Consider the following 25,313-nt stretch of genomic DNA (forward strand, 5'->3'; position numbering starts at 1 on the left):
TGTCCTATTTTTTGTTGCTTTCTCTTTAGTTTTGATTTTACTAACTTTATTTACCGCAAACCCTAAAAGAGAGTGGGAGAATCCTTGCCTTATGCTATAATTCAGGGAAGACGCAATTGAGCGCGACATGGAGGAGTCTGGGTCCTTAATGGGAATACTACTTTCGGGAAGCTGCATCCTACCTCCGACAAGCTGCTCTTTGGTCATACTTAAGGAGCATAAGTTCACAGTCTATATCTATGTGGAATTTAGTACCTTCAGGATAGTAACTCCATCTAACAGTTGAACTACCTCCAAATAGCCAGAACCCTTCACTAACAAAAATTATTTTTAAATGTTTTCAGGGAGCTCAACGTTCTTCTCAAAGAATTAAACAAAAAAAAAGATAAAACATAAAGCAGCGTATATTCTATTTAAGAACTACTGTAAGGTTACTGGATCTCATAAACTCCTGTTGTAGCTTCAAATAGTTGCCCAATAACTCAACATTTTGTTTAAAAAGTTAAACAAAGACTAAGAAAATGGAATAATACTCGAAGTAGCGCTAATGCTGTTTAAGAACTGGTTAAAAGTTCCCCGAACTTATATTATCTTGGTTGACTAGTTGAAGCCTATAATATCACCGCTCTGCAACCTGATTTTAATGTACTTGCCAATTTTTAAACGGTTATTTTCTTCGTTTTTTTTTTTTTTGCAACGATTGAATTGAATTACGATCCACATTTAACAAAATAGTTGAACACTTTGAAACAACATTATTTAACTGCCAATTTAGGTACGAGCGAAAATGTGTGCCATTTCAATGGTCTCTACTGTAGTTTGACAGCACATGTCAAACGTTCAAACTGTCAAAACAGACCAGACCCCGCAAATGTGCGTATCGGGAAAGAGCGGTAAACAGACTCAACGTTTCACCGGTGCACAAGCAATAGCGAATATGGCAACTCAGTTAGCTGGGGTTGATGACGAGACCGCTGAATCTTGGCGGCTAGTCCATCCGGAAGTGGACCAAACGAAGAAAATTGTGCTGCACAATGTTGCCGACCTCACGGTATCAGGAATACGGCGGCTATGCAGCTCCTATGGCACGGTGGTTGATGCGTATAAAACAAACAAAGCCGGTCTAGCGTTCGTCGAATTTTCCAATGAAACGTGAGCCGAACCGCCCGCATCAACTAATAGGGCATGATTCAGCTAATCACTTTTCAATTCCTTTATTTTGCAGGGAAGCGGCACTCGCTGTCAAGCAGCTTAACATGAAGCTTGGCTTTAATTACAATGCCGATCTGGCAATGCCAAAAGAAACGTTACCAACGATTACGACTGATGCAACAAACGATGAGGCTAAAGATGTACCATTAACGGACGAGAGCTGGGAACGCACCAGCTTAAAGCGCAGATTCAATTTAGGCTTCTCGTTACCCTTGTTGATTAACTTTCCCGCACAGGAATCGCTAGCCACGAGTGCACATTATCGTGCGACGGACGGTTGCTTAAAACGCACCGATCCCGAGTTGTTTTTCCGCATCTACAACGTACAGGAACTGTTTGATACACCCAAACTGATGCTCTACGATCCGGAAGAACTGCAAAAACGTAACAAAGCGTCAGAGAAGAAATATTCTGACGAGCGAAATCATTTCGATGGGGAGTTTTTTACGTACCGCGGACTGACCGAGGAGGAGCGCGCTCATTTCGAGATCAAGTATTGTGTGGTTTGCAAGGGGTTAGGATTCAGCTACTGCAAGGATTGTGGCACTCACTACTGTTGCATAGAACATCAGCGGCAGCATCTCGAGGAACATAATCGCTACTGTTCGCCAATAGATCCCGCGGGCGACACACCAACGGAGATTAAAAGTGATACAGAAGCTCAGCCAGCAGCGACCAACGTGCTCAAGAGAGATCCGCTTCCGGCGAAAGTAGAAGTGATTATTACTGCCGTTCTAACACCGGATCGCATTTATGTACGGTCGGCAGAGAAATCCGCCATTGAGCAGTACGTTGAAACGATCGGAGAGTTTGCTGCGGCCGGGCTTAATGCTGCTCCCGTCGTCAAGAGCAAAGCGCCGACCGTGGGTGACATTTATCTAGCGATGTACGAACCACTGGGGGTCTATGGCCGTGTATTGGTCGCCGATGTCAATGCGAAACGGTCAAAGTGTGTGTTCATCGATTACGGGATGGTCGCGTTTGTTAGTAATGATGCTTTACTGCTCATCGACGATCCCGTGCTGGCGCACCGGAAGGTGCTCCTGTACAAGGTATGCCTAACGGACATAACGGACGAGCAAGGTGAGCGGGAAAAGGCTGTACAGTATCTGCTTAATCTGAAGGACCGTCCTTTGCGAATGCATTATCGACTCGAGGGTAACAACATCGTGAATGTGCAGCTACAAACACCCGAAGGAGAAAGCGTAAATGATATGATCAATAAGCTTATCAAAATTATTCCACTCAAAAACATTCGTAGCGATTCGTACGTAATGTATAAGGTAACGTGCAACGGTGCGAACGTGCCTTTTTCGAGCGTTTATCATATTTTTTTTTCGTTCATTCCAGGATCTAACCCAATCAGTTCCAGCGGTCGGTAAAAATAAGCAAATCATGATCCTGAACCGTACAACCATCCTGCTGGACAGCCGAATAACGTGGATATCGTTGGAAGATCTGCCCTACCTCAAGAACCTGCAGAGCATGCTCGAATGTTACGGCAAGAAGGTGGCCGAATTCGAACATTCGTATTTACCACGCGAAGGAGAAATGTGTTTGGTGGAGTGCCTGAAGCATTGGTACCGTGGCGTATGCTACGAAACGGCTGGCGACGGTAAACCGGCCATCTTTCTGTGCGATTACGGTTCCATGACGCTGGTGGATCTATCCAACATTCGCAAAATACCGATCCAGCTGGCAACGAAAGCGGTCCGCACGCACGACGGTACGGTGGCGAATCTGGACGAAGCAAAGGCAGAAGGTTTAACGTTGGATACCATGTTTCTCGACATATATCTACCCGAAAACGAATTGGTTACGGTGGATGTAAGCCAAACAACTTTCGAGGAAGGATTGCCCGGTACCCAGGTCAAGGAAACGTACACCCTGATTAACTTGCACGAGTTGGATATTTTTTTTAACTCCCGCAACGTGACTTTATAACGGGTAACACTTTTATAACACACGAACTAGCGACAGTGCATCTTCTTCATTCCGGCTCCGAGCACAACGCGATTTTTTTTTATCTTCATTTTACCTTTCCACATTAAGCGACACCAAGTGTAACTATAATTAACAGATAAGAACTTTCAATGTGATGAATTTTTGTAAAAAAATTAAAATGGGAAAATGTATTCCCTGATCTCGCAGTACGTTGAAATTAGACGGCGGGCGAAAATGTAATTCTTGTTGTTAAGATTATTGATAGCGATTGTATTGGTTTAAAATCCGCTAGTAAAGACTAATACGAAGTTTCATCTCATACATATTGGACGGTACAACCGCTTCGCAGTCTTGGCCTGATGCAGGAGTCCTCTCAACCGCTCACGTTTGAGCGCCGTCGTCTTTCTGGGGGATGTATAAATGCCATTACTTCATCTGAATTGGATGGAGACCGGCGGGTCTAATTCACTGTACGACAGTGAGCTTATCGTACAGCTCGTAGAGCTTGTCAGTGTCGTTCCCGGGGGTACCTTTGTAAATCCAGAACCAAAAGTAACGAATATAGTGAACTCCAGCCCGAGTCGTAAAATGAATCGTTTGGCCCACCCCTGGTTTTGGATAATATTTTACTAACAGAAAAAAATCCGCTTTGTTCTTAGCCGTCCCACTATGCGCACGTTACTTTTCGCTCAACCCACAGGGAAGAGCTGCCATTTTGACAGTTAGCAGCAAAACAGCTGATTGCCGTTGTACGTTGCTGCTGTTGCTGTGTAGAGATGTTTTACTTTCCGGCAACAACACAGCCTTCTACGAACGTGAAGGTCTAGCGCTTCCATTGGCAACTTGTTTGCATAAAGACAAGTGGGTTTTTGTGTGCGAATTCATCACAGTAACCAATCGTTCTGCTGGCTGTTGCTTGTTATCTAGGACGAAAAAAGCGAAACCACCCTACCCAGTGCCGCAGCATAACCGGGAAAGGCAAAGGTTCTAAAAATAGCGCATTCTTAGTGTGCGGGGTGCTTAATTTATGCTCCCCTGCTGTGGGTAGATCGTGTTGACTGCTTGTGTGGTTATTGCATCAAATCACTCTGGAGTAGCGTTCGTCAAAGCTAATCGAAACGAACAACAACACTGCTTCACGATGACGACGGATCTTGCAACTAAGTACAACATCATCGACGAAAAGCCACCCTTTAATGCACCGTTAAAGGGTCAATACAAGCAGTAAGTTGTACTATTATTGATAGTGGCGAGTGATAAAGTTTATTATTCTACGCAACAAAACAGAGGGTTCGGTTTCTACACTATGCGCGAACGATTGCCCATCATCTTGACGCAGGTCATCGATCAGCTGTCGAAGGACAAGGAACAGATTGCGGAAAACTTCGGTGGAGAAACGGCCCGCGAAGAGCTGAAGGCTGCGATTGGGGAAATATCCAAGCTAAAGTATGAACTGCAGACGGATAAAGATTTCCGCCCGATTCGCACTGCCATCGGGGACGAAACGGTCTGGAACAGCTTCATCGAGAGCCTTGGCGAGGATAATTCTTACTTCTCTGCCTGCTGGCTGTATGCGGAAACTTACATGTACCGGCGCTTGAATAACATATTCGAAAACACGTAACTATAGTGATGGAACCGTTTAAAGAAAACGGCATCCTTTGTGACAATAACCTTTTATTTTGGTTTTGCAGCACAACTCTTCAAAAGCTGGACTACTTTCAGCAGCAAAAGCATAAAGCGCTGACCAATTCGTACGATGCGATGGTTGCCGTACTGCGTTCAATAGAAACCTTCAACGGAGTACCCAAAACGGCCGAAGAAATTGGTTCGTTCTTTCGTAAGCTGTTAAAAGTGAGTAGCTGAACTATTCCGATGGCCCAGAATGAATTGAGAAAGATCAGTTTCTAAAGCATGCAATGTGTTACCTTTGTAGTTAAATCTTTGGGGCAATCGGTGCGATCTTTCAATCAGTGCTGGTCAGGATGTGAAACAGGATGGTGATCCGTTCAGCTTGCTGGACTCACTGGAAGCGTGCATCGTAAGCGACCACACCCAGGACATTTGGCAGTGCGTCGCAACCGGTCCCGCTGCCGGCATCGTTGAGATCATCAACGATAACTCCGGCTACGAGCTGTTTACCGATCTGTGTCTGGCCGACTTTATCGTACATCACAAACTCGCACCAAAGGTGTGCTTCAACGTGAAAGCCATTCCGTGGTACATTTCGGACGTAACACCGAAGGACATGCAGTGGACGCTCGATGCGCTAGCCGCCCATGACACTCAGCCCCTGCTGGCACAGTTCGGTACGCGCCTAAAACGTCACTTTGCATCCGGCGCGCTCGAGATGCGTCCGGTGGATAATTTCTGGACCTCGCCGTACGAGTTTTATCGCATGCGCGACATCGCACCGGCACTGTACGACACACTGTCCCAGGCCAAGCTGCTCGTGTTTAAGGGTGATCTAAACTATCGCAAATTGTTGGGCGATTTTAATTTCCCGTACAGTACACCGTTCATGGAGGCGTTGCGGGGTTTCTTGCCAACGAATCTGTGCACGTTACGCACCGTTAAGGCGGATCTGATCTGTGGGTTACCGGAAGGTATGGCCGATGAGTTGACGCGTAAGGACGCTTCCTGGATGGTAACCGGGGAGTACGGTGTAATACAATTTGCCGGTAAATGACCATTGTAAGTGTGCGGTGCAGTAGTTTAATTTTTGTTTCTTGACCGATTTTTGGTTTGGTTATATGGTTGTTTACTAATAAAGAATATTATGTTACCATTTTTGCTTAATAAAACATTTGACATTCAATATGTGGCATTAATTGAAGACGAGATGGGATACAGCCGGAGGTGGTGGAGAAAAGCAACCATGGATTAAGTTTTCTGCTATTAACTTATTTGCGATCTGCCCCTGTCAGCACAACGTGCTCGACTGTCCCAAATCTATTGAAAAATTACAAAGCCAAACGCGTGTTCTGTGTGTGCAAACTGTGCTTTATTCCGCTATACACCACTGCCTACTTCGCTGCAAAACCAACATCACATCTAAGGTAGCGGTTTGATGTGGTTGCCGGTAGAATAGTCTATGCATGTTGCTGGAAACATTCAGAATTACAAGGTAACTTTAGCAAAAACATAACCAAATGTTTGATGGCCGGCAACAAATGTTGCCGGAGCCATCGAAACCATCTATTAGACCGCTGCCTAACCAACACACATCCACGCACAGCTAATACCCATCATTCAACACTCACACACACGAACCTACACATTTGATTATCCGGGGCAATGTTAAACATCCAGCGGAATAAAATCTTCTTGATTTTTTAACTCAATGTAATCGATGTTTAATACAGAAATACCACAAGCAGAAGTAAGTTTGATGGGTTTAAAAACCTTTGCGAAGATTTTTTTGCAAGGCAGACTGCCCACCACATACGCACACTAATACAATATGCTTGCCGAAAAAGTCCCCCCCCCGTTTGTTCAGGAATGCTACCAATTTCCAATGTACTTAAAAGCCAGCAATAGAAAATTCTCTCAGAGCGAGAATTATTATCAGCAGCTGGATTCTGGCATTTCTGTATGGTTTAAAAATATTAGTTACAACAAAAAGCATAGGAACCTCTCGAAATGAAGACCCCCGGTTGGGTTGTACATGCAAGTGTACATCACTTTTTCACAGCAAGCGCGTCATGACGCCGCCGCCATCTTGGGACACAATTGGCAATGTATTTGCAACATCCCCGGGAGCTAATATAATCAAGCCTCCACACGGCCACTTGCACTGACCGAACTCCGGACTGCGCAGCAACCGACCTGGGAAAAGCTACAATAAATCTAACGAAACGATGCGATCGGAAGGTTAAGACGAAAAATATCTTTACTGAATTGTATCAGTGGCCCTGAAAAGGGCCGTTTTTGATTCAGACGAGATAATCCATGATGTTCGTTCGGGTAAACCCGTCCGTGTGTCCAACTGGCCGAGAGCGGTGTGTGCTCTTAACCTCCAAAACCGTACAGCGTACGGCCCTGGCGCTTCAGCGCGTACACCACATCCATCGCCGTTACGGTCTTGCGCTTGGCGTGCTCGGTGTAGGTGACGGCATCGCGGATCACGTTCTCCAGGAATACCTTCAGCACGCCCCGGGTTTCCTCATAGATCAGTCCGGAGATACGCTTCACTCCACCACGGCGGGCCAGACGACGGATGGCGGGCTTCGTAATACCCTGGATGTTATCGCGCAACACCTTACGATGACGCTTGGCTCCTCCCTTTCCGAGACCCTTGCCTCCCTTACCGCGGCCAGTCATTCTGCTTCAAGAGGGTTTAACTTTCACACGAAAACTAACGGCGGCGGTGCGCGAAACTTGCTTCTTCACACTCGAATAAGCATTTGCGGGAAATCGCCCTGCTTATATAAGCACGGTCGAACGTACGCTCTGTCATGTTGGCAGCCATGAAGCAGCCGTTTAAAGCGCTTCGTTCACCGCTTCAAACTTTTTTGCCGCCAAAATCTGGCGTACCCACAGATGGTGTTTTGCCTAAACAATTTTGTATGATTTTTTAAAGTTTGTAATTTTACAATAAAATTTGCGTCATTTTACATCATTGAACGTAATTTATTTAGGAAGTAATTCTCTTCGTGCCATGCCAGTATTGAATTACGAGCACTAATAGCAATGCAGCTTATTTAACCCACAAACCGGTGCATTATTTTCCAAAAACAAACCCGCTTTGTTAATTTGTTTTCATTGGTAATTTATTTTATTTGCTTTATTTAAATTGTTAATGTTGCTGTAGTGAAAATATGATTTTAAACAAACATTTTCCACAGGATTTCCGTTTCGATTAACGTCTTTAAATGGAAGAGTCTTGATGTAGTTTATTCCCCATCACCATTCTGCGTTTGAAAACAATTTAGGAAAATTAAATGAATGTTCCGTTTTGATCACAATAAGCAAACGCTTGAAGGTAGATTTTAATTACAACTGTTTTATATGGAGCTGTTTGCAGTTGCACGGTTTTGAGAAGGATAAACAACAAACAAGCGGGGAAATCGGCAAAAAAAGACAACGCAACGGATTGTGTTTCGGAACATCGTACAAGGACCAACAGTAATGAAATAAATATATAAAAACTACGCTGTATTCAGAAACAGGTAAGCATATCCACTCAACAAGCACTTGCCATTTATCACTATGTTCCTAAAAATTGTATATATCTCCTACTTCTGTACACAGAACCTATGTTTTCTACGGTAAACAAACATTAATGCTAGAGGGAAATACTTTGCAACCACAGAATACCACCAATTCCGGTTGGGCCGGTAAACCGTCCGTCACCGTCATTGTTTAGTACCGTTACCAACAACATGGCACGTAAAGAAGGAAGCCCCATATGCGATCAGCCGAACCGTGTGCAACGCTACACAATACCGGTAGTGCTGGAAACGACGCTCCCACTGATCGAACCGACGCCAACGTATTCCCGCGCGTACTGCACAGCATCGTGCACGGAGGTAAACAAACGGCAGTACGGTTTTTCGATATCGCCAATCAATCCGCACCGTTGCATCATCTCAAATACCGGCGGCTGACAGCCGGCCAGCACGGTATGGATGTCGAGCACTTCGAACTCGCGCACCATCGCCTTAAACGTTCCGATAGCGGACGGATCGATCGAGCTGAGCGAGGTAAAGTCCAGTACCAGCACCCGGCACGCCTGTTCGATGCTTGGCTTCCAGTCCGGATCCTTTCGTCGTTTAATCTCCTCGGTAAGATTGATGCCAAGCGTTTCGCAGATCGTCGTTTTGAAGGCGGCCCGGGAAGCGAAATTAAGTGCACCGCAGTAGTGGAATATCTTTACACCCGCGTGTTGAATCAGCTGAAACATACAAATTATGTTGTGAGTTTTTCTTTTGGATAGCTGCAGATGGTAGATGGTGGGAGCCTTACCCCATCGTAACGATTCACATCCAGATAAATGTCTGTATTCGGTACATTGCCCAACAGACAAGTGTACGGCTTGAGTGCCCGGAAGAAGATGCAGCAAACGCTCAGCACAATGCCCACCAGCAGTCCGATATCGATCGCAACCAGTACCACCGAAAGGAACGTCAGTATCCACACCATTCCATCGATCCAGCTCTGGCGCCAGAAGCTTTTAAGCTGCGTCACCTGCATTAGCAAACCCTTGAGCGATACCACGATGATGCCGGACAGTACGCATCGTGGCAAGGGTTCGAAGAACGGTCCTACCCACAGCAAAACGATCGCGAGCAAACCGCAGGAAATGACGGACGCAATCTGCGTCCGTCCACCGACCGAGTACTGGATGGAGGAGCGGGACAGGGAAGCCGCAAACGGGAAGCAGGAGAAAAAGGAACTGAACACATTGCCGGTACCCATCGCAAACAGTTCCTGGTTGAAACCGATCTCGTAGTTTTCCTTCTTCGCAAAGATGAGCGCCATCGAGACGGAGACGGTGTAACCGACCATGGCGACCGGGAAGCTGTCGAGCAGTATCGTAGGCATCAGGCTGAAATCTGGCAATGTTGGAGCTAAAAAGATACAAACAGAAAAAAAACATGAATGGAACAAGCAAGTAACAAAAAGGCTATTTAGGATAAAGAGTGATGAGTGATGGTTGAAAACAAGGTCACTTTAAGCGAACGAACAGTTCACCAGAAAAACCAATTTAGGAAGAATAATAAGGCAATTGTATCAGGGGAACAAGCCGCACATGAACAACAACACCTGGCGGAACAAACCATGTGTTCGATTTATTTACATTTTGATAGGGACGGTTGAATAATTTCATCTATTCAGTTTCAGGGCCATCAGTAAACGAGGCATCATTATCAATTGCAGGTGATAAAAAAAATTGCATTATCTGTTCCAGGAGTCCTAACAAAGGGATTTTAAAATTTTAGGTGTGATTGTATCAATTTGGCTCAGTTCAATTAAACCCGGCCCACCCGGGGGTTCCTCACTTACCGGGCAGTCCTGTCGGGATGGTTCCGATGGTTTTGATGCTGTACTTCTCTGCAAAATGCAGATACCGCGACAACAGTGTACCGGCAATGACCGCAATCAACTCAATCGGTATCGGAATGACACTGCGCTTAGCGACCTTCGGCTGACCGACCGGAACCAAAACCGTGGAACGTTCGGTAATGTAATTGGAAGAAGATAAAACACAATCTATTAGACCCGCCACACTCGATATCCTTCGACCGAATGGCGATGAGAGTACGAATCATTCAATCGTCTTTACCTTCAGGATCTCGTTGTTAACCACCAGCACGATGATGGTGATGGCCGATATGATGATTGCGGCCCAGTTAACGTTAACAATCTGCTTGAAGATTTCGATGTACGTCTGTTGCGGACGTGTTGCGGGTGAGAGAAGAAAACAAAAAAGGTATGTTAGGTTCGTTTAGGATTTCTGCGCTTGAAGGCAAACGAGATTGTACTTCCAAACGAGGTCAAGCTTGCCGGTACAATGCAACGGCCCCGTACATTCGCAGATTCATGTGTCGTGTGGTTTGCACTCACCTTAATAATTTCAAACATGCTTCCCACCGTGGGTAACGATAGTCCTAGCAGGTCCTTGATCTGGGACGTTACGACGTGGATGGCGGCACCGGTAGTAAAACCGGAAACGAGCGTATCGGATAGCAGGAAGGATATTACGCCGAGCCGGCAGATGCACATTATCAGCTGCATAATGCCTACGACGAAGCAGACGGCCGTTGCCACGTCCAGGGCGGTACGGGGAGGTTCGCCAAGTTCACTGGTGCCGGTGTATGCTAGCACGGTTTTACCGACCATTATGGACACCACGGCGAACGTTCCTGAAGGATAGGATTTTTTTGTTTTTGCTGTAGTGTACGGTGAATCTGATTCCGATTCATGAATCTGAATGCATCTTTGATCCTGAATCTCTATTCCAAGATTGATGACCTCCAAGTGTCGGATCTCCAGCGGGAGCGATTTTAGACTAGAGTAGGATGAGTCTGATTCAGATTCATGAATCTGAATCTTTGTTTTACAGATTCACGAATCATCCAAGTGCCGGATCTTCGGAGGGTTTCTGATACCGTAGGGCTAATCCGATACTGATTCATGAATCTAAATGAACCTTTCAATTGAATGAATGTACCTGAATCTCTATTCCGGAGATTTGTGAATCAGCCAAGATTTATAACCTTCAAGTTTCGGATCTCCAGCGAATATTAGTAAAGTAGGGCGAGTCTGATTTAGATTCATGAACCAGAGTGATTCTTTGAACTGAATGAATGCATCTGAATTTCTGTCTGAATCATCATGAATCTTCCAAGGTTTTTGTGTTGCAAGTGCCGGATCTTCGGAGGGTTTCTGATACCGTAGAGCTAATCTGATTTTATTCATGAATCTAAATGAACCTTTCAACTGAATGAATGCACCTGAATCTCTGTTCATGAAAGATGATGTATGCTAAAAGATAAATGAATCATCCAAGATTAATGATCTCTTATCATAACTCTAATCGCTAAAGTTATTTAAATGAAAATGACTCTTCTAAGTCGTAGCGGCGCCGGTCTTCACACGACAGGACCGGTCCAAAATCCCATCCGAGCCAATCCTCCACGCAGGACTGATTATCCGGCTGCGGGTAAATAAAATCAAAGAAAGCCATGAAACGGCAAGCTACTCTAGACCTCTTGAGGTTGTTGTGCCGTTAAAGGGAAGGAATACCGAGAACACTGGTTACAACACACAACTTCCACACCACCGTTAAGACACTTTCAAACCGATTTTTCCAACAAATTCTCCCCCAAAGATCACTCACCGCATCAGCGAGCACACAATACACAGTTATCAATTAAACCATCTCGTCTTCCTGTGACATTGATGCATCAAATCTTATCACGTCGAGCGCACCGGCGCAGACTTACCCATGGAATTGTGGCGCGAGGTACCGAACAGAAAGTACACCAGCACCGGAAAGAACGCCATATAGATGCCGACGATAGGTGGCACATTGGCCAGCAGCGCATAACCAATGCCCTGCGGTATATGCATCACCGCCACCGTACATCCACTGATCAGATCGCGCACCAAATCCTTGCTCCACGAGTACTCCGGCAGCCAGGTCGTTAGGGGGAATACACTGTTGCAGCACGTCTTCGAATCCACCCGACGGATGCGGTCCTTAATCTCCCGCTGGAGTTCCCGTTTCGGTTTCCGATACCGGTACGCATCATTTAGCTGGTGCTGCTGGTACAGTGGATGCGAAACGGTTACAATCGGTGGCACCACCGTATCACGGGGCGCCGCTTCCGAGTGCGTCTGTTCGTCGGTTAGCTCCTGGTAGAAGGTAGGATTCACAATGCCACTTTCGGCACCTTCCGAATCGAGCTTCATTGCTTGCCGGATGATAGATGCGGCTCGACGAACGCGACGACAACGATCCTTCCGGTGCGAGAGCGCTGACAAGACTGGCGGCCCCGATCGAACTGTGCGCGCGCGCGACCTGCTCTGCGACAGGTTTCCGTACCGGTGTATACGGACGCACGGTGAGAAGATCTATCTTGCCGAGAACTTGAACCCGAACGTAACGGTCCGTTGTCCCCGGTGAAGGTTGATAGTTTGTGCTGTTTACATGCAAACAGCAGCCACCGGTGGCTCTTGGCGACTGTGAAGCTCGTGGCGGCTGGAAGCTGTGACGGCTTCCGACTTATCTATTTCTAGGTCCTGTGTGTGTGTGTGTGTGTGGGAGAAAAGATTAGACGTGATGAGTACTATCATCAACGAATCTTGCAAAAAGTCTGTCCATTGGCATGGGCAAAGGCAAACAAGAGATGTTTCACCCCATGGTCGGGCCCACGCTGACAATGCGGAGCTTTAAATATAGGTTAATATATGACCGTTGGCCGCAAGGGAGGATGATAATCAACTGGGAAACGGAAAAGCGTTGGGCTTAAGTCAGTTGTTGACCGGAAATCAAGATACAGAGACATCAGCAGCACCGTACATCTGGTTGAGTTTAAAATTCTTTTCGAAGCGCTTCTCGAAAATCTTCGGATCTTGCTGTCTTGCTCGCACGCCTGCAAATTTTGGGAAGAGCTAGCCTATAATACGCCAATGGCGTGAGTTGGCAGAAATATTGGACACACAAAAAGAAGGGCACACGTACCGAAAACATGTCCGCACATTGGATCGCAAGAACGGGCCTGAAAAGGGGGGGGGGGGGGGGGGGGTTTTGGAGGGTCAACAGCAGTCCACCATTTTTGCGCTTTTGGGAAACTAGTTTCAGCTCGTGCAGTGTTGTGGCCTTCGCTGAAACTGGAGCCCTGCCGTGGGGTAACTGCGTTAATCCTATCGAACGCGCCTCACGTGACGGTCGAAGTGAAAGCAGCTACGGTTATGGGATTTACAATTGCGCACCCAGACGGGGGGTTCTTGGTTTTAAAAGTAAGCAACTTCTAAAAGGTGTATTCAGCTGCTAGTGCCATAAGCAAATAGAGAGTGTTGATGAAGCACGTCTAATCGTACCGTACGTCTTATCATCGTCCACATTAGAGATGAGAATAATCACTCTTTTCAATGATTTGAATCGGAGTCAAAGAGTGGGTTTAAAGATTTGAAACCTTTACTCACTCTTTTGAGATTCATTAAAAAATATTACACTGCATTTATGTTTTTACCACTCTTTTGCGTTTATACTCACTCTCACTCTCTGTGCCGACTAGAAACTCACTCAGGAGTGAGTAAAACTGTTTTATCACTCTTTGGATTATAATCACTCTGTAAGAGTGAGTAAAAGAGTATTATCACTCTTTGGATTATAATCACTCTGTAAGAGTGAGTAAAAGAGTATTATCACTCTTTTGGGATTGCAAGCACCGAGGATGAGTGAGAAAACGTCCAGTAAACGTAGGAAGGGTATCCCCTGGCGGCCGGTGAATAAAATCCAAAGAGAGTGATAAAACACGTTTTCTCACTCATCCTCGGTGCTTACAATCCCAAAAGAGTGATAATACTCTTTTACTCACTCTTATGGAGTGATTATAATCCAAAGAGTGATAATACTCTTTTACTCACTCCTGAGTGAGTTTCTAGTCGGCACAGGGAGTGAGAGTGAGTATAAACGCAAAAGAGTGGTTAAAGGAGTCATAAAGGAGTCATAAAAACTCTTCGTGCTGATTTATATTCATTCACTCTCTCGAAGGTTTCAAATCACTCACTCACTCTTACTCAACGTGCACATCTCTAGTCCACATGACGTAGATGGCTCAAAATCAAGCTACCCAAACGCTGGGATGCACTTCATCGGTGTACAAGGGAAATGAAGTTATCGCCCATCTTCGTCCAGGAACGTGCGCACTATCTCCGTTCAACCTGCAAACTCAACTCAACTTCAACGCAGCAGATAAAGTAATGTTTTTGTGCATAAAGTGCGATCAGTTCGTCACCATGTTCCACCGATGTTGTTGATTGGCGGACGACACTCTTGATCGCCATTGGGGGAAAACATTTTACATATTGGAGATATTGTAGAACTTCTCACCATAGCGTTATCTTACCTCCTTGCTCTGCTGTTTCTACCACCGGTGGGTTTATAACGTTATCGCCCCTCAGTTGACACGCGCCTGGACATGCTAATCGTGCACGCAATGGTTAGGGAATGTGTGGGAAATGACGACATTTTTGACTACCGAACAACACTGATAAGACAATACACCCCACGAACAAACAATAACACACGCCAGATCCTTCTGTATCTTCTTCTCCTCACCGGAGGCTATTTCGGTAGCTGTATTATTTCAGTCTCCCGCGAGAATATCTCGTCTAGCCACACTCCGGAGAAGGTTACTTTAATACGGACATGGAGACCGGATATGAAATGGGGAAGATTACCCTATTTGTGTTGACCTTTATTTACTGTTGACTTGTTTGTTCATCTTGCATGATGCTATTTCTGTACTGAGGATCTTCCTCTTTATAAATGCTTAATAATGGTCCAGTTTTTATATCTTTATGGTGAGAGCTATTAACTTACCTAAAGAGAACCGGAATCAGACGGGAGTTCGTCTAATAACACATGTTGGTGTTATTTTATGATTGTTTACCTACCATGCAGAGTAATAATGTTAAATTATTTGTATTCTTTCCCAATGATAGACGGTACAAATAAAAGGCAAAATGAGAATAATCTTGTGCTACTCACACGCGTTTGCGACACAAGGTTAGGCCGTTTTGCAGAATTTAACATGGTAACTAGATTTTAAGCAGCGTTCGATACGGCTATCGAAACACATTTAAATGCTATTTATCCAAGCCGGATTTTCTTCGGGTTGATCCAATTGTCCCAATTTTTCCGCCACACGAGACACCATATTGGGTAAACAGATTCGCCTTGATTACACCTGCAAAGCAGCTGTAACTAGAACCGGCCGTTAAAAGATGGCTTTTATAGCGGATGTATCAAAACAAACCGTTTTTACATCGCTTCGAACCGTTCGGGACGTACCTTGGATCAGGTTTTTTTTTTATCCACCAAATCAAAGGTCACACAAAAGGACATTCCAAAGATGGGATAAAACTAGTTATTGTTGTATCGTTCGGGGGGGGGGAGAAAAAACAAGCAACAAACGGTGGGAAAATGAAAATTTTGTTAAACGTAAAAGAAAACATACATATAATAAAGATTAATCGTGACGCAAATGGGTGTGGAATGGAGTAAACCGTACAGTAACACCAACGAATTTGAAGAGTGTTGTGCAAACCTGTTTCCTTTTTTTTTTGGGGGGCTGTACAGTAACGTAAAGGTTTTTGTGTTGTTTGTACCGCAGTGCCCACGCAGCGTTGTGGGTCGCCGAACTAGAACGCCAATCGAAGCGTAAAAGAATACGCGAATACACCTTGTAGAACAAGAATCGGGGGATATGAAATTCTCGTCCATTTCTGATGCGGATCGTTCTTCTTTTGGGTGAATTTCGCACTTCAAGCGATGGTGGCAATCGAGAATGATGATCGTAATCGTGTTCCTCGCAAGATCTTCAATAAAAACAAACAAACCAGATTGCACGAGGATGCGGGAGACACAGAAATAAACATGTTGTTTGGTTTCTTGTTTTTTTTTTTTAACACGTTTCTTCTTTGTTTTGAATCTGAGGCAGCACCATCACACAAACACTGACAAGCTTCTACCAGTAAAATCAATTACTTGGCAACATAATTACCCAAAAACGGCATATTTTATCGAAAAACATCCTCAATGTCTGCGTCAAACAATACAAAACAAATGTAACGATCGTTACGCGGAGCAGCCAAGACTACGCACGACTACTCTGTACATCACATCACCGTAAAAGCGACCGGTCTAAAACACATGCACCGTACGCGAACCGTGACGGTGTCGTTACTTGCGCGATTTGAACATTGTACGTTGAGTTCAGCATCTAGCTTACAGTGCAAGCATTGTCTGGTACAGCTGAAGGCTTCTTTTAATTCCTCTTCACTAATACAAACTGACCGATGTGGAGCTGTTTCGAATAATCCACCTTAACGTACGATCGTTGAGAGCACTGCTATTCGGGAGACGTTCCACCGCTGGTGATAGCTATAGCTACTCTTCGGCTGACTCCTGGTGCGTCTCGAAACAACCGAATCAATTCTCTGACGAATCAATCGAGCAACAGCTGTACAGCAATACTTAACATAATCGGATGTTTTCAACCTCATTTCGAACGACGTTCGGTCAGGTTGTTGCTTTATCATCGGCACGATTTCCGTCAACGCTCCGTTCACGTGAGTTTCCGTTATCGTTATTGTTCGTTAGATGCTTCTTGCTGCAAGCGAAAGAAAACGTACTGAGATTTTGTAATGCACACGATTATGAATTTTGAACATTTAATTTGGGCTTATTGTTGATGTGTGTAAGGTTAATGTGGAGATTGCATGATGGCTTTACCAGTTGAGTTGTCTGGTGTTATTCTAATGATCATGACCAGCACACCGGGACTTTGTTGGGTTTGGCTGTAGTATGATAGTGACATCTTTATAACCAATTACTATAACTCGTTTTCCAGTATCCTTCCACAAATCCGTCGGAGCTTCTTCCTCTCGAACGCCTTGGACGGAGTCGCTGCGACGTATAAATAACGTTAGCGCTATAAGTATCTTAAATTCCATCAGCTTCTTCGGAAGTGTCAGGTATTTTGAACCGGAGAACATGAAGGAGCTTCCGTACTTGTGTGGACTGCTGAGAAGTTACCAAGTGTAGTTGCTCCGAGCCATTGAACGGGGACGCGCAACAGCTAACAACACGTCAAACTCTCTGCAGGAAGCAGTTCTTGATCAAATCGTATTAAACTTTTGCTATACTGATTCTTGTGAGCTGTTCATATTGTCCCGTAGCTTGAGGTCTTTGAGGGTCTTGAAATAGTAAATTCGGTAAAACTGCTCTTAAAACATATCACCGAACACGAAACTAGTCTTGTGCTATTAAAACCCGCGGATTGATTGTTAATGATCATCCAAGATCATTTAAGTCAATTGTCTAGAGTTAAGAATATTTCTTGATGAATTATCGTCCAAAACATTCTATCTTTGTAATTAATGCTATTTACTGACAATGGACTTAATTGCAATCTATGTGTGATAGTAATATTTTACAGAACGACACGGATCGTTTTCGAGTGGCTTGGAAATTTTGAAATCTTAGAAGATACAAGTTTTAAATCACAAGACCGAAGAAGTATTTATTTATTTTTACATAAGACAATATTTCCATCTCCAATCTTAAGACTTTTTCATGAAGATCGTCTTTGATTGGAATACACTTCCAAGAAAAGGACTCAGCTAGCCGGATTCGACGGTTTGAACAATGGCATACGATTCTAGAATGTGACCACATTTAAAAGCCTTGAGGGTTTCTACTTTAAGAACACTTTGTTGCTTTTCTGACGATTCGTTCTTCGGATCGAAGGGCGGATGCAATTTTCTACAGCGACCGTTTACCCAATAGACGCAATAGTTTTTTCATGTTCTTTTCCACCTTCCAGCTCGCTACACATGTAGAGCGATCTCCGATATCTCAGCCTTTTTATTTCATACGATTTTCTTTTTACAGTAACAATTTAGGTTCTTTCGCACCATCTGCAGAACAACAGTGTGTGGGTGTGTGTGTGTGTGTTTAGCAATAATAGACATGATGTGAGCACGCAATTTGGATTCTCACCTAAAACCCACATCCCAATTATACGCTGCCTAAAGGATTATTTCTTCATCATCAATCAGTTTTCATGTTACTGGACTACTCTTATACCGCACCGGCCAAATACCGTATTGAGTAGCGTTTGACTGGTTGTTGCAGGATTTATCGTATAAAGGTGAATTTAAAGTAGTGTAATATAATGAATAATACAATAATGCGGATACGTTTTGGTATAAAAAATTTGGATTTTGGAACGCAAGCTAAAAATTTGAATGAGTTTTGCTTTTTTTCGTTTTGTTTTTTTTTCATAAGAGTTTCTTTATAATTGATCAGCAAAAGCCTAAGAGATCGTTCGGAAAATTTTGTGTTTCGCAAACGCATTGTGTGTATTGTTATGGATTACTTAAGAGAGTAAAAAAAAAAAATAAAACACAAAAGCTTTGATATCGTTCTTGAAGCCCGGCCATTTCCTCTAGGAGCTTAAATGCATCATCACGTACCGGTATCATCAACAGCGTACAACCGGCCGCGATGTACAGATTCACTGTAATTCTGATCTGTCTACTAACTGGCACTTTGGTAATATTGTGAAGAAAAAAAAAACAAGGCAATTAGTGTTCTGAGCTGAACCAACAGCAGGTTCGCTGAAAGTAACTGTCCTATTACAATGTCTTATTTAAATGAAATGTATTTCGTGTGCCACCCAAATGTGTAACACTTAGCATTGATGGCATCAAAATAATTGGGGGAAAAAAGAAAATCTCGCTAAACGACTACTACCAAGGCCAATATACTACTACTTCAAATTATTTGGATACAGTTAAACTATTAGATTGTAAAATAAATGTTTCCCAACTGCCATAATTCAATGTAACCACCATTTTTTTCCACGGTTTTGGACATTGGGAAGGAGTGTTTAAAATGGACGAAAAAATAAAGAAAAGCAAAAAAAAACGAACGAAAAGGAAAACTACGATCACTGGTGAAGACCGTGTGGACGCGATCGTTTACAACGTGCGGTAGTTGTTAGAATTGTTGGCGATACCGGCGGCGTTCGAGTGCGTTTTGTAAAATTTGTACAGTACCAACGAGATGGCGAGCGAACCGTAGGCAAGAATCATACCACCAACGAAGGAGTACGCGTCGAAACGGTTACAGTGCGGGGCCGGTGTTGGTGCCGGAGTAGTGGGAGTTTCGGTAGACGTCGTCGTCGGGGTTGGCGCGGGTGTCGGCGTAGCGGGCGTGGTGGTAGTAGTTGGTGGCGTAGTTGGTGGAGGGGTCACGGTAGTGGTGGAGGAGGTTGTCGTAGGGGTAGTAGGCTTGGGAGTAGTGGTGGTGCTGCTAGTTGTTGTACTTTCCGTAGTAGTTGTAGTTGTTGCTGGTGTTGTCGTATTCTTGTCATCTAAAAACAAACCATAAAAACATTAGCATAATTTTTAACTTTCAAATATACTCGTCTACGCATTACTATATCGGTATCAGACGGGATTTACTTTTAATCTTGTGTTTCTTGATAATAATATGTTAATCGTTATGATAAGAAATAGTCACTCAGTAGCATTGCTAGCATGACAGCAACAAAATGTTACTCATGACGTTCTAAAATTATAGACGTTTTGGAGCTCATTCGTCACTTTCGTCTCTCAATCCAGGAAGGGACACAAAGTTTTCATTGCATTTCATACTCGAAAATGTTGACAGACTGTTAATTATGAAGCGATATATAGTATCTCAAGGCCAAAGTGGGTCACCTTAAGTACTATTTTTCTGCTTTCGATCGTCATTCTGATTTGTTAATTCATGAATATAATTAAATTAATAATTTGTTGTCACAAACATCATGTTAAAGATGTGAGGATGAATGGGGAAGACACTAGAATGACTAACTCGACGAGGTGTACGATGAACTCACTTCGTACAGCGAGTTTAGATTCTATGGATCCGGTGGGTTGGTCACGTCATTAGAATGACACCGAATAACCTTTTAGGCCGGCATTCTGGATAGCCTATATTGATATTGAATGAGGGCGTTTATGTGTCTTGTATTCTTACATTTCGTTGTTTGCTCCAACAGCTAGCCAGAAAGGTCGGAATATTAGCTCGGTAGACGACAGTGCATGACCATAAGAGGACTCCCACAACAGACTATATGTCCGCTGGGCTATAAATCCAGAGCACTATATAATAAGGTTGTTACAGTGTCAGATAGGTAATTAGGTCTGCCGAAAAGTAAAATTTAAGCATAATTTCTTTTTTAAACATTGGGAAATAATAGTAACGAATAGTAGTTTTTAATATATCCAAAATCAAACAAAAAGACATGCTCATAATCTTATGATTTGTTAATTATTTCATAACATCAACCATTTTGAGCCATAATTTTTAGGGTGTGAGCCATTTCTTACATTTTCAATTGAATATTTTTCTAAAGAGTAATGGAGCTTGTAAATATTCTTTTAAAACAAACCTAAATGACGGTTGAATGCACGAACGATACATTTGAGAATTGCACCACTGTGACTTTGAGATACTGAGATTATGCCATGGTTAGTTCTAATGACCATGTAGTTGCAACATGTTGATAACAACCGTTCAAGCGTTTGCAAATGAAATTCTCTATCATAAAACACTGCCGGTTGTGATTTCAAGGTCAGGGCCGGGGGATTTTCTCTAGGTCAGAAAGTGGTGGTAATGAACATACCCAATTCGTTTGTGTTAATACATCGCTTCCGTATTACATTAGCGTAACTTACCTGGAGGAGCCTGTGTGGTTTGCGGTAGTTCTTGGGTAGTAATATCTTCCGTTAGAGCGTCATCGATTTTTGGAGCAGCTGCTGCTAAAAGAGAAAAACAATATCGTTAGTACCAAATTGAACAGTAATCAGTAATCAAATACGTCGTCTCTTTAATACAAACAAAACATGCGGTATAAAAAAGGAAACCTTTGCGACAATAGCATGCAATTTTGTTTATTTATTCAGATCGGAACGAAGAAAGACGCAATTTGTGCGAGCGTATGGCATTTGTCTGCAAACAAAAATTTCGCCGTTGGTGGTGTAGCGGTCAGTTAATCCACATCTCATCGTATCATCGTGTGCTTAGCAACAGTTGGAAGCGAATTATAAACACGTACTCTCTGTACATATTGTGTTCCGCGAGAAACATTCGCGTAAAAATGCTGACAGATGCATTTGTGAGCTGCAGTTGTACGAATGAGCCACCCCTCACCCGGCAGCCTGGGCCGCGCTCTTATCGCGCCCATACGTAACACAACTACTGCGACCGTTCTCCTACTACTGCTTGACAAATCATCCAGCGCGAAGCGTAATCGTCGAAAAGAAATACGCAACATCGCCTTCTGCCTGCATACGCGCATTTGGAACATTTTTTCCAGCGCTCACTTGGATAAAGTGATCGAAATGATTTGCTTTTTGTTAGTGGCGTTGAGAAAAAGCACACCAGTGTGTGTAGCGTGAGGAAGAACAACACAAAAATAAGCAAAAGTAACAGCACCGTACAACAAACCTCTGCAACAGGCGCACAGGCTGCTGCGATGAATCATGTCACACACTCATCAATACGTTGGAAATTAGATTAACCTCTTTTCGTTTGTTAAACGCTAGGTTTGCAAAAACTTGCAAAACGGCTTCGTGCAAATAAATAGCAGCGTTGCTGACCTCACACGTATTGGAAACAAGATAATCTACACGAAATGCATAAATTCCAACAAACGGAGCGGCCGGTAGTTGCAACGCTCGCTTCCACAGATATTTCTTACCTGACGTTGTGGGGACTGCGTTCACCGCGAATAACGCAACTAATGCCACCAGCAGTGCGCCTTTAATGTACATCGGCGCAATCATTTTCTCGTTGCTATCTACCTTTCTTTGGCTGGTTAGACGGTTTTTTTTTTACGATTCCCTGGAATCTGGTATACTCTCGTGCGACAACTGTCCTGCCACCTATGGAAGGGAAATACGAATTACGATTGGTTCGCAATCCTTTCCGGCACGTCGAAAGATGGATTGAATAAATACACCCGCTTCCGTTTTCCGCTCTCCCACGTAACACCGTTCTCACGTCTACCGCAGGGTAGTAAAATTGCACGAACTTTGCAATGGCGGTGTGAATGCGTGCAGAGTGGGACGATGATGCGTTTGGCAACAATCGACACAGGAAACGGGTGGGCTGTAATGAAATTATCTGCAACTTGCAGACTTCAAGGAATTGTGTAGAATTTCACACTTGCCTGCGGGAATAAAGGTATTTTAACCGGAATTCGAGAAAAGCACCGATAGATTGCACACACACGACTGACTAAACCAATTTACTCTGAGCGAGCTAAAGCTGAATGTGAGCAGATTTTTCCATTAGCACGATTTGACGTTTAGATCGCGCGAATTGACAGTAGGAATCAACCCCCTTAAATCAAAGTTCCATGAAAAAAAAAAATCTTTATTAAAAAAAGTCATCTAATAAAAACGAACATTTCTGCAGATTTCAGGAACTATCTTCTGTTAGTCACTGCATATCCTGTATACATCCAGAATATTGAGAATTTAGAAAGAAATAGTTCAGCATTATTTCGTATAATCCCAACTGTCATCTCGCATTCATTAAAACGTCACGATCAAATTCTTGGCCGTGCCAATCTTGGTTTCGCGCGTGAAACAGCTAGTTATCTCTTTCTATCATTTTTCTTCAGAATTTGTTGTGTTCAATGAAAGAAAGCATTGTTTATGATGAAGAAAATGATTTATTAGCGTTTTTATTATGCCTTTGAAACTTAATTCTACGACTTGTTTTTAATTTTTGTGTAGAGATTTTGATTATGCGACACTAACGTTCGAACTCATCCTGTCACAAAATCACTAAACTATTCATATGCGCTACATAAAATTGTATGTAATTACATCATTCTTACCATTCTACCAAAAATGCAAAATATGCTTACAAATCTATGGCCTTCTATCTTGATGCCGACAATGTACTGAACTACCATTTGCAGTAAATATGAACCCATCGTGTTATGGAAGATGCAGCGGAAAGTAGCTAGCACTTTCTTGTCCAAAGCAATTGCGTTCTTCTGGAACCAGTTAATGGTCTTTCTTTTTCGGTTTTTTGGGGTTACGCGAGCGGCTTTTGGCCTTGCACAGTGGACATATCGGTGCATTGCGATGAATCTGCTGATGACACGAAAGACACGACTTCATTGGAGGCGGCTGCTGTCTGCTGGAAGAGGAAAACAAGGCAAAGGGAAGCTCTCAATGTTTGACAAAGTGTAGCCGGAAACTATTGTTCCTGTTTCCGTTTGTTGCATGGAATCGCAATCTGAACTAGCGTGTGAGAAGTTTCTCGAAACAAGCGTATAAACATATCAGCAAAAGTATAGATAACCAAATAATAAAACCGAACGAAAAATCACCTTAAATTCACATTGAAATCAGACCTGAATGTCGGATGACCGATGCCAATGGTGGACGGTGCCTGTTGCAGCCGGTTCGTGGGAAGTTCCGGTGGCTTGTTGATACGCATGGCAACCGGCGGAGGAGGAAGAAATCCGGGCGGTGCTGAAGGTGGCAACGAGGTGGCGGGTGCATCGGGTGGCAAAGGATGATGGGCGGATAATGGTGGCCGAGTGAATGTGGCTGATGCTGCCGACAGTGTTTTGTTCGTAGCGTAATAGTTCTGGAAGCGGCTGAAATTGGCGAATAGAATCGTGCGGTCAGTAAATTTGCTGCAAAACAGCTAAAACTTTCGTTTGTACGTACTCCGGAGAAATGGTAGTTCCTTCCTCTTCGTGCAGTTCTGGCAGTCTTTCGAGGCCCAAGTAATCACGCCGCATTGAATCAACCTCGGTTTTCAGTGGGACGTACTCTTCGTGTATGCGATTAGCCATATTAATCGAACGAATACGATTTTCCTCGGCCTGCTTAATAACTGTTTCCATCTGTACAATGGGTAAATGCAAATTTGTCAACTTTCGGGCACAAATCGCACTAGAGTGATCGGTCCGTTTACTTACAGCATTGATATCGGCATGAATTTGGCGAAGTTCCTCCACATGGCTCATCTTTTCCTGCATGAGGAGCTCCAGTTCTCGCCGATATTCAGACAGACATTTCTCTTCCGCATCGCCATTCTCCACCTCGCGGATAATTTTCAGCTTCAGTTTCTCCAGCTGGAGCGTTTTCGAGCTGCAAATAGTGGAAAAGCACAGTGAAAAGAATTCACAAAAGGAGGCCATAGAATGCAGGGCATAGAACGCAACTCACCGAATGTCTTTCATCGCTTCTAGCTTTGCGTAAATCGTTCTTTCATCAACTGCACTCATTTTTGTACCGTGCTGTGAACCGCTGGCAAGTACAGTAATTTGTTTCTCTTAATTAATTGCACTTTTAGTCCTGTTTCTTTTACACACTACACTTGCACTTAGGTACGTCGGTATAATTGTGGGAAAACTAATTCAACTAGAAGGAAAACTAAATCCTTCCAAAATCATACTTCCGCTCGTGGAAATGATGATGCGCTGATGATGCTGATGGAAAATGGCCGATTAATCTTTGCATCTCTCGTGTATCTTCGCACAGAAAAAACCCTCCCCTTTTTACCAACATTGGTTACCAGCATCACGCACACATCGACGTATTGAGTGAATGTCGATGCGATGCCCGCTCATGCACACTAGCAAGTGTCTGTTTACAAACAAACAGCCACACTAAACCGCACTAGCACCGCATTTATTTTCGCAGTTTATTCAACGTATCCGGCCGTGAAGTGACATTTTAGCAAGGTTCGTTCGTTACGATAAATTTAATATAAATTATGCACCAGCTTTGTCAAAGGACCTCCTATGCATTTAATAAATTTGATCACGTAAGAGTGTATGCGTATGTGTGTTAGCTTTCGTTGTACACCGTCAAGAGTATAGGTACGTTTA

At 43.7% G+C, this 25,313-nt stretch overlaps 6 protein-coding genes across 6 annotated transcripts; 2 read left to right on the plus strand and 4 right to left on the minus strand.

Annotated features, from left to right (window-relative positions):
• The first annotated feature begins 937 nt into the window (after window positions 1-937).
• On the plus strand, window positions 938-3,156 carry LOC128718686 (uncharacterized). The gene is made up of 3 exons (XM_053812306.1): window positions 938-1,152; window positions 1,226-2,495; window positions 2,563-3,156. The coding sequence occupies exons 1-3, from the start codon at window positions 938-940 to the stop codon at window positions 3,154-3,156; spliced, it is 2,079 nt and encodes a 692-aa protein (XP_053668281.1).
• A 1,141-nt stretch (window positions 3,157-4,297) lies between these two features.
• On the plus strand, window positions 4,298-5,845 carry LOC128718687 (damage-control phosphatase ARMT1-like). Its single transcript, XM_053812307.1, has 4 exons — window positions 4,298-4,380; window positions 4,444-4,776; window positions 4,851-5,010; window positions 5,093-5,845. The coding sequence occupies exons 1-4, from the start codon at window positions 4,298-4,300 to the stop codon at window positions 5,843-5,845; spliced, it is 1,329 nt and encodes a 442-aa protein (XP_053668282.1).
• Window positions 5,846-7,167: 1,322 nt separating this feature from the next.
• On the minus strand, window positions 7,168-7,479 carry LOC128707354 (histone H4). Its single transcript, XM_053802306.1, has one exon. It carries the CDS (start codon window positions 7,477-7,479, stop codon window positions 7,168-7,170), a length of 312 nt encoding a protein of 103 aa, XP_053658281.1.
• A 1,114-nt stretch (window positions 7,480-8,593) lies between these two features.
• On the minus strand, window positions 8,594-12,576 carry LOC128706728 (solute carrier family 26 member 10-like). The gene is made up of 6 exons (XM_053801670.1): window positions 12,108-12,576; window positions 10,726-11,024; window positions 10,445-10,549; window positions 10,165-10,306; window positions 9,124-9,728; window positions 8,594-9,052 (listed from the first exon to the last, which is right to left on the minus strand). Exons 1-6 carry the CDS (start codon window positions 12,574-12,576, stop codon window positions 8,594-8,596), a joined length of 2,079 nt encoding a protein of 692 aa, XP_053657645.1.
• A 6,804-nt stretch (window positions 12,577-19,380) lies between these two features.
• On the minus strand, window positions 19,381-22,236 carry LOC128707104 (adipocyte plasma membrane-associated protein Hemomucin-like). The gene is made up of 3 exons (XM_053802051.1): window positions 22,152-22,236; window positions 21,127-21,210; window positions 19,381-19,775 (listed from the first exon to the last, which is right to left on the minus strand). Exons 1-3 carry the CDS (start codon window positions 22,234-22,236, stop codon window positions 19,381-19,383), a joined length of 564 nt encoding a protein of 187 aa, XP_053658026.1.
• A 1,233-nt stretch (window positions 22,237-23,469) lies between these two features.
• LOC128708034 (zinc finger C4H2 domain-containing protein) lies at window positions 23,470-24,707 on the minus strand. Its single transcript, XM_053802992.1, has 5 exons — window positions 24,649-24,707; window positions 24,399-24,570; window positions 24,145-24,323; window positions 23,799-24,071; window positions 23,470-23,605 (listed from the first exon to the last, which is right to left on the minus strand). Exons 1-5 carry the CDS (start codon window positions 24,705-24,707, stop codon window positions 23,470-23,472), a joined length of 819 nt encoding a protein of 272 aa, XP_053658967.1.
• Window positions 24,708-25,313: the final 606 nt, after the last annotated feature.

Source organism: Anopheles marshallii, chromosome 2 (genome assembly GCF_943734725.1).
Source record: "Anopheles marshallii chromosome 2, idAnoMarsDA_429_01, whole genome shotgun sequence".
NCBI classification, from domain to species: domain Eukaryota; kingdom Metazoa; phylum Arthropoda; class Insecta; order Diptera; family Culicidae; genus Anopheles; species Anopheles marshallii.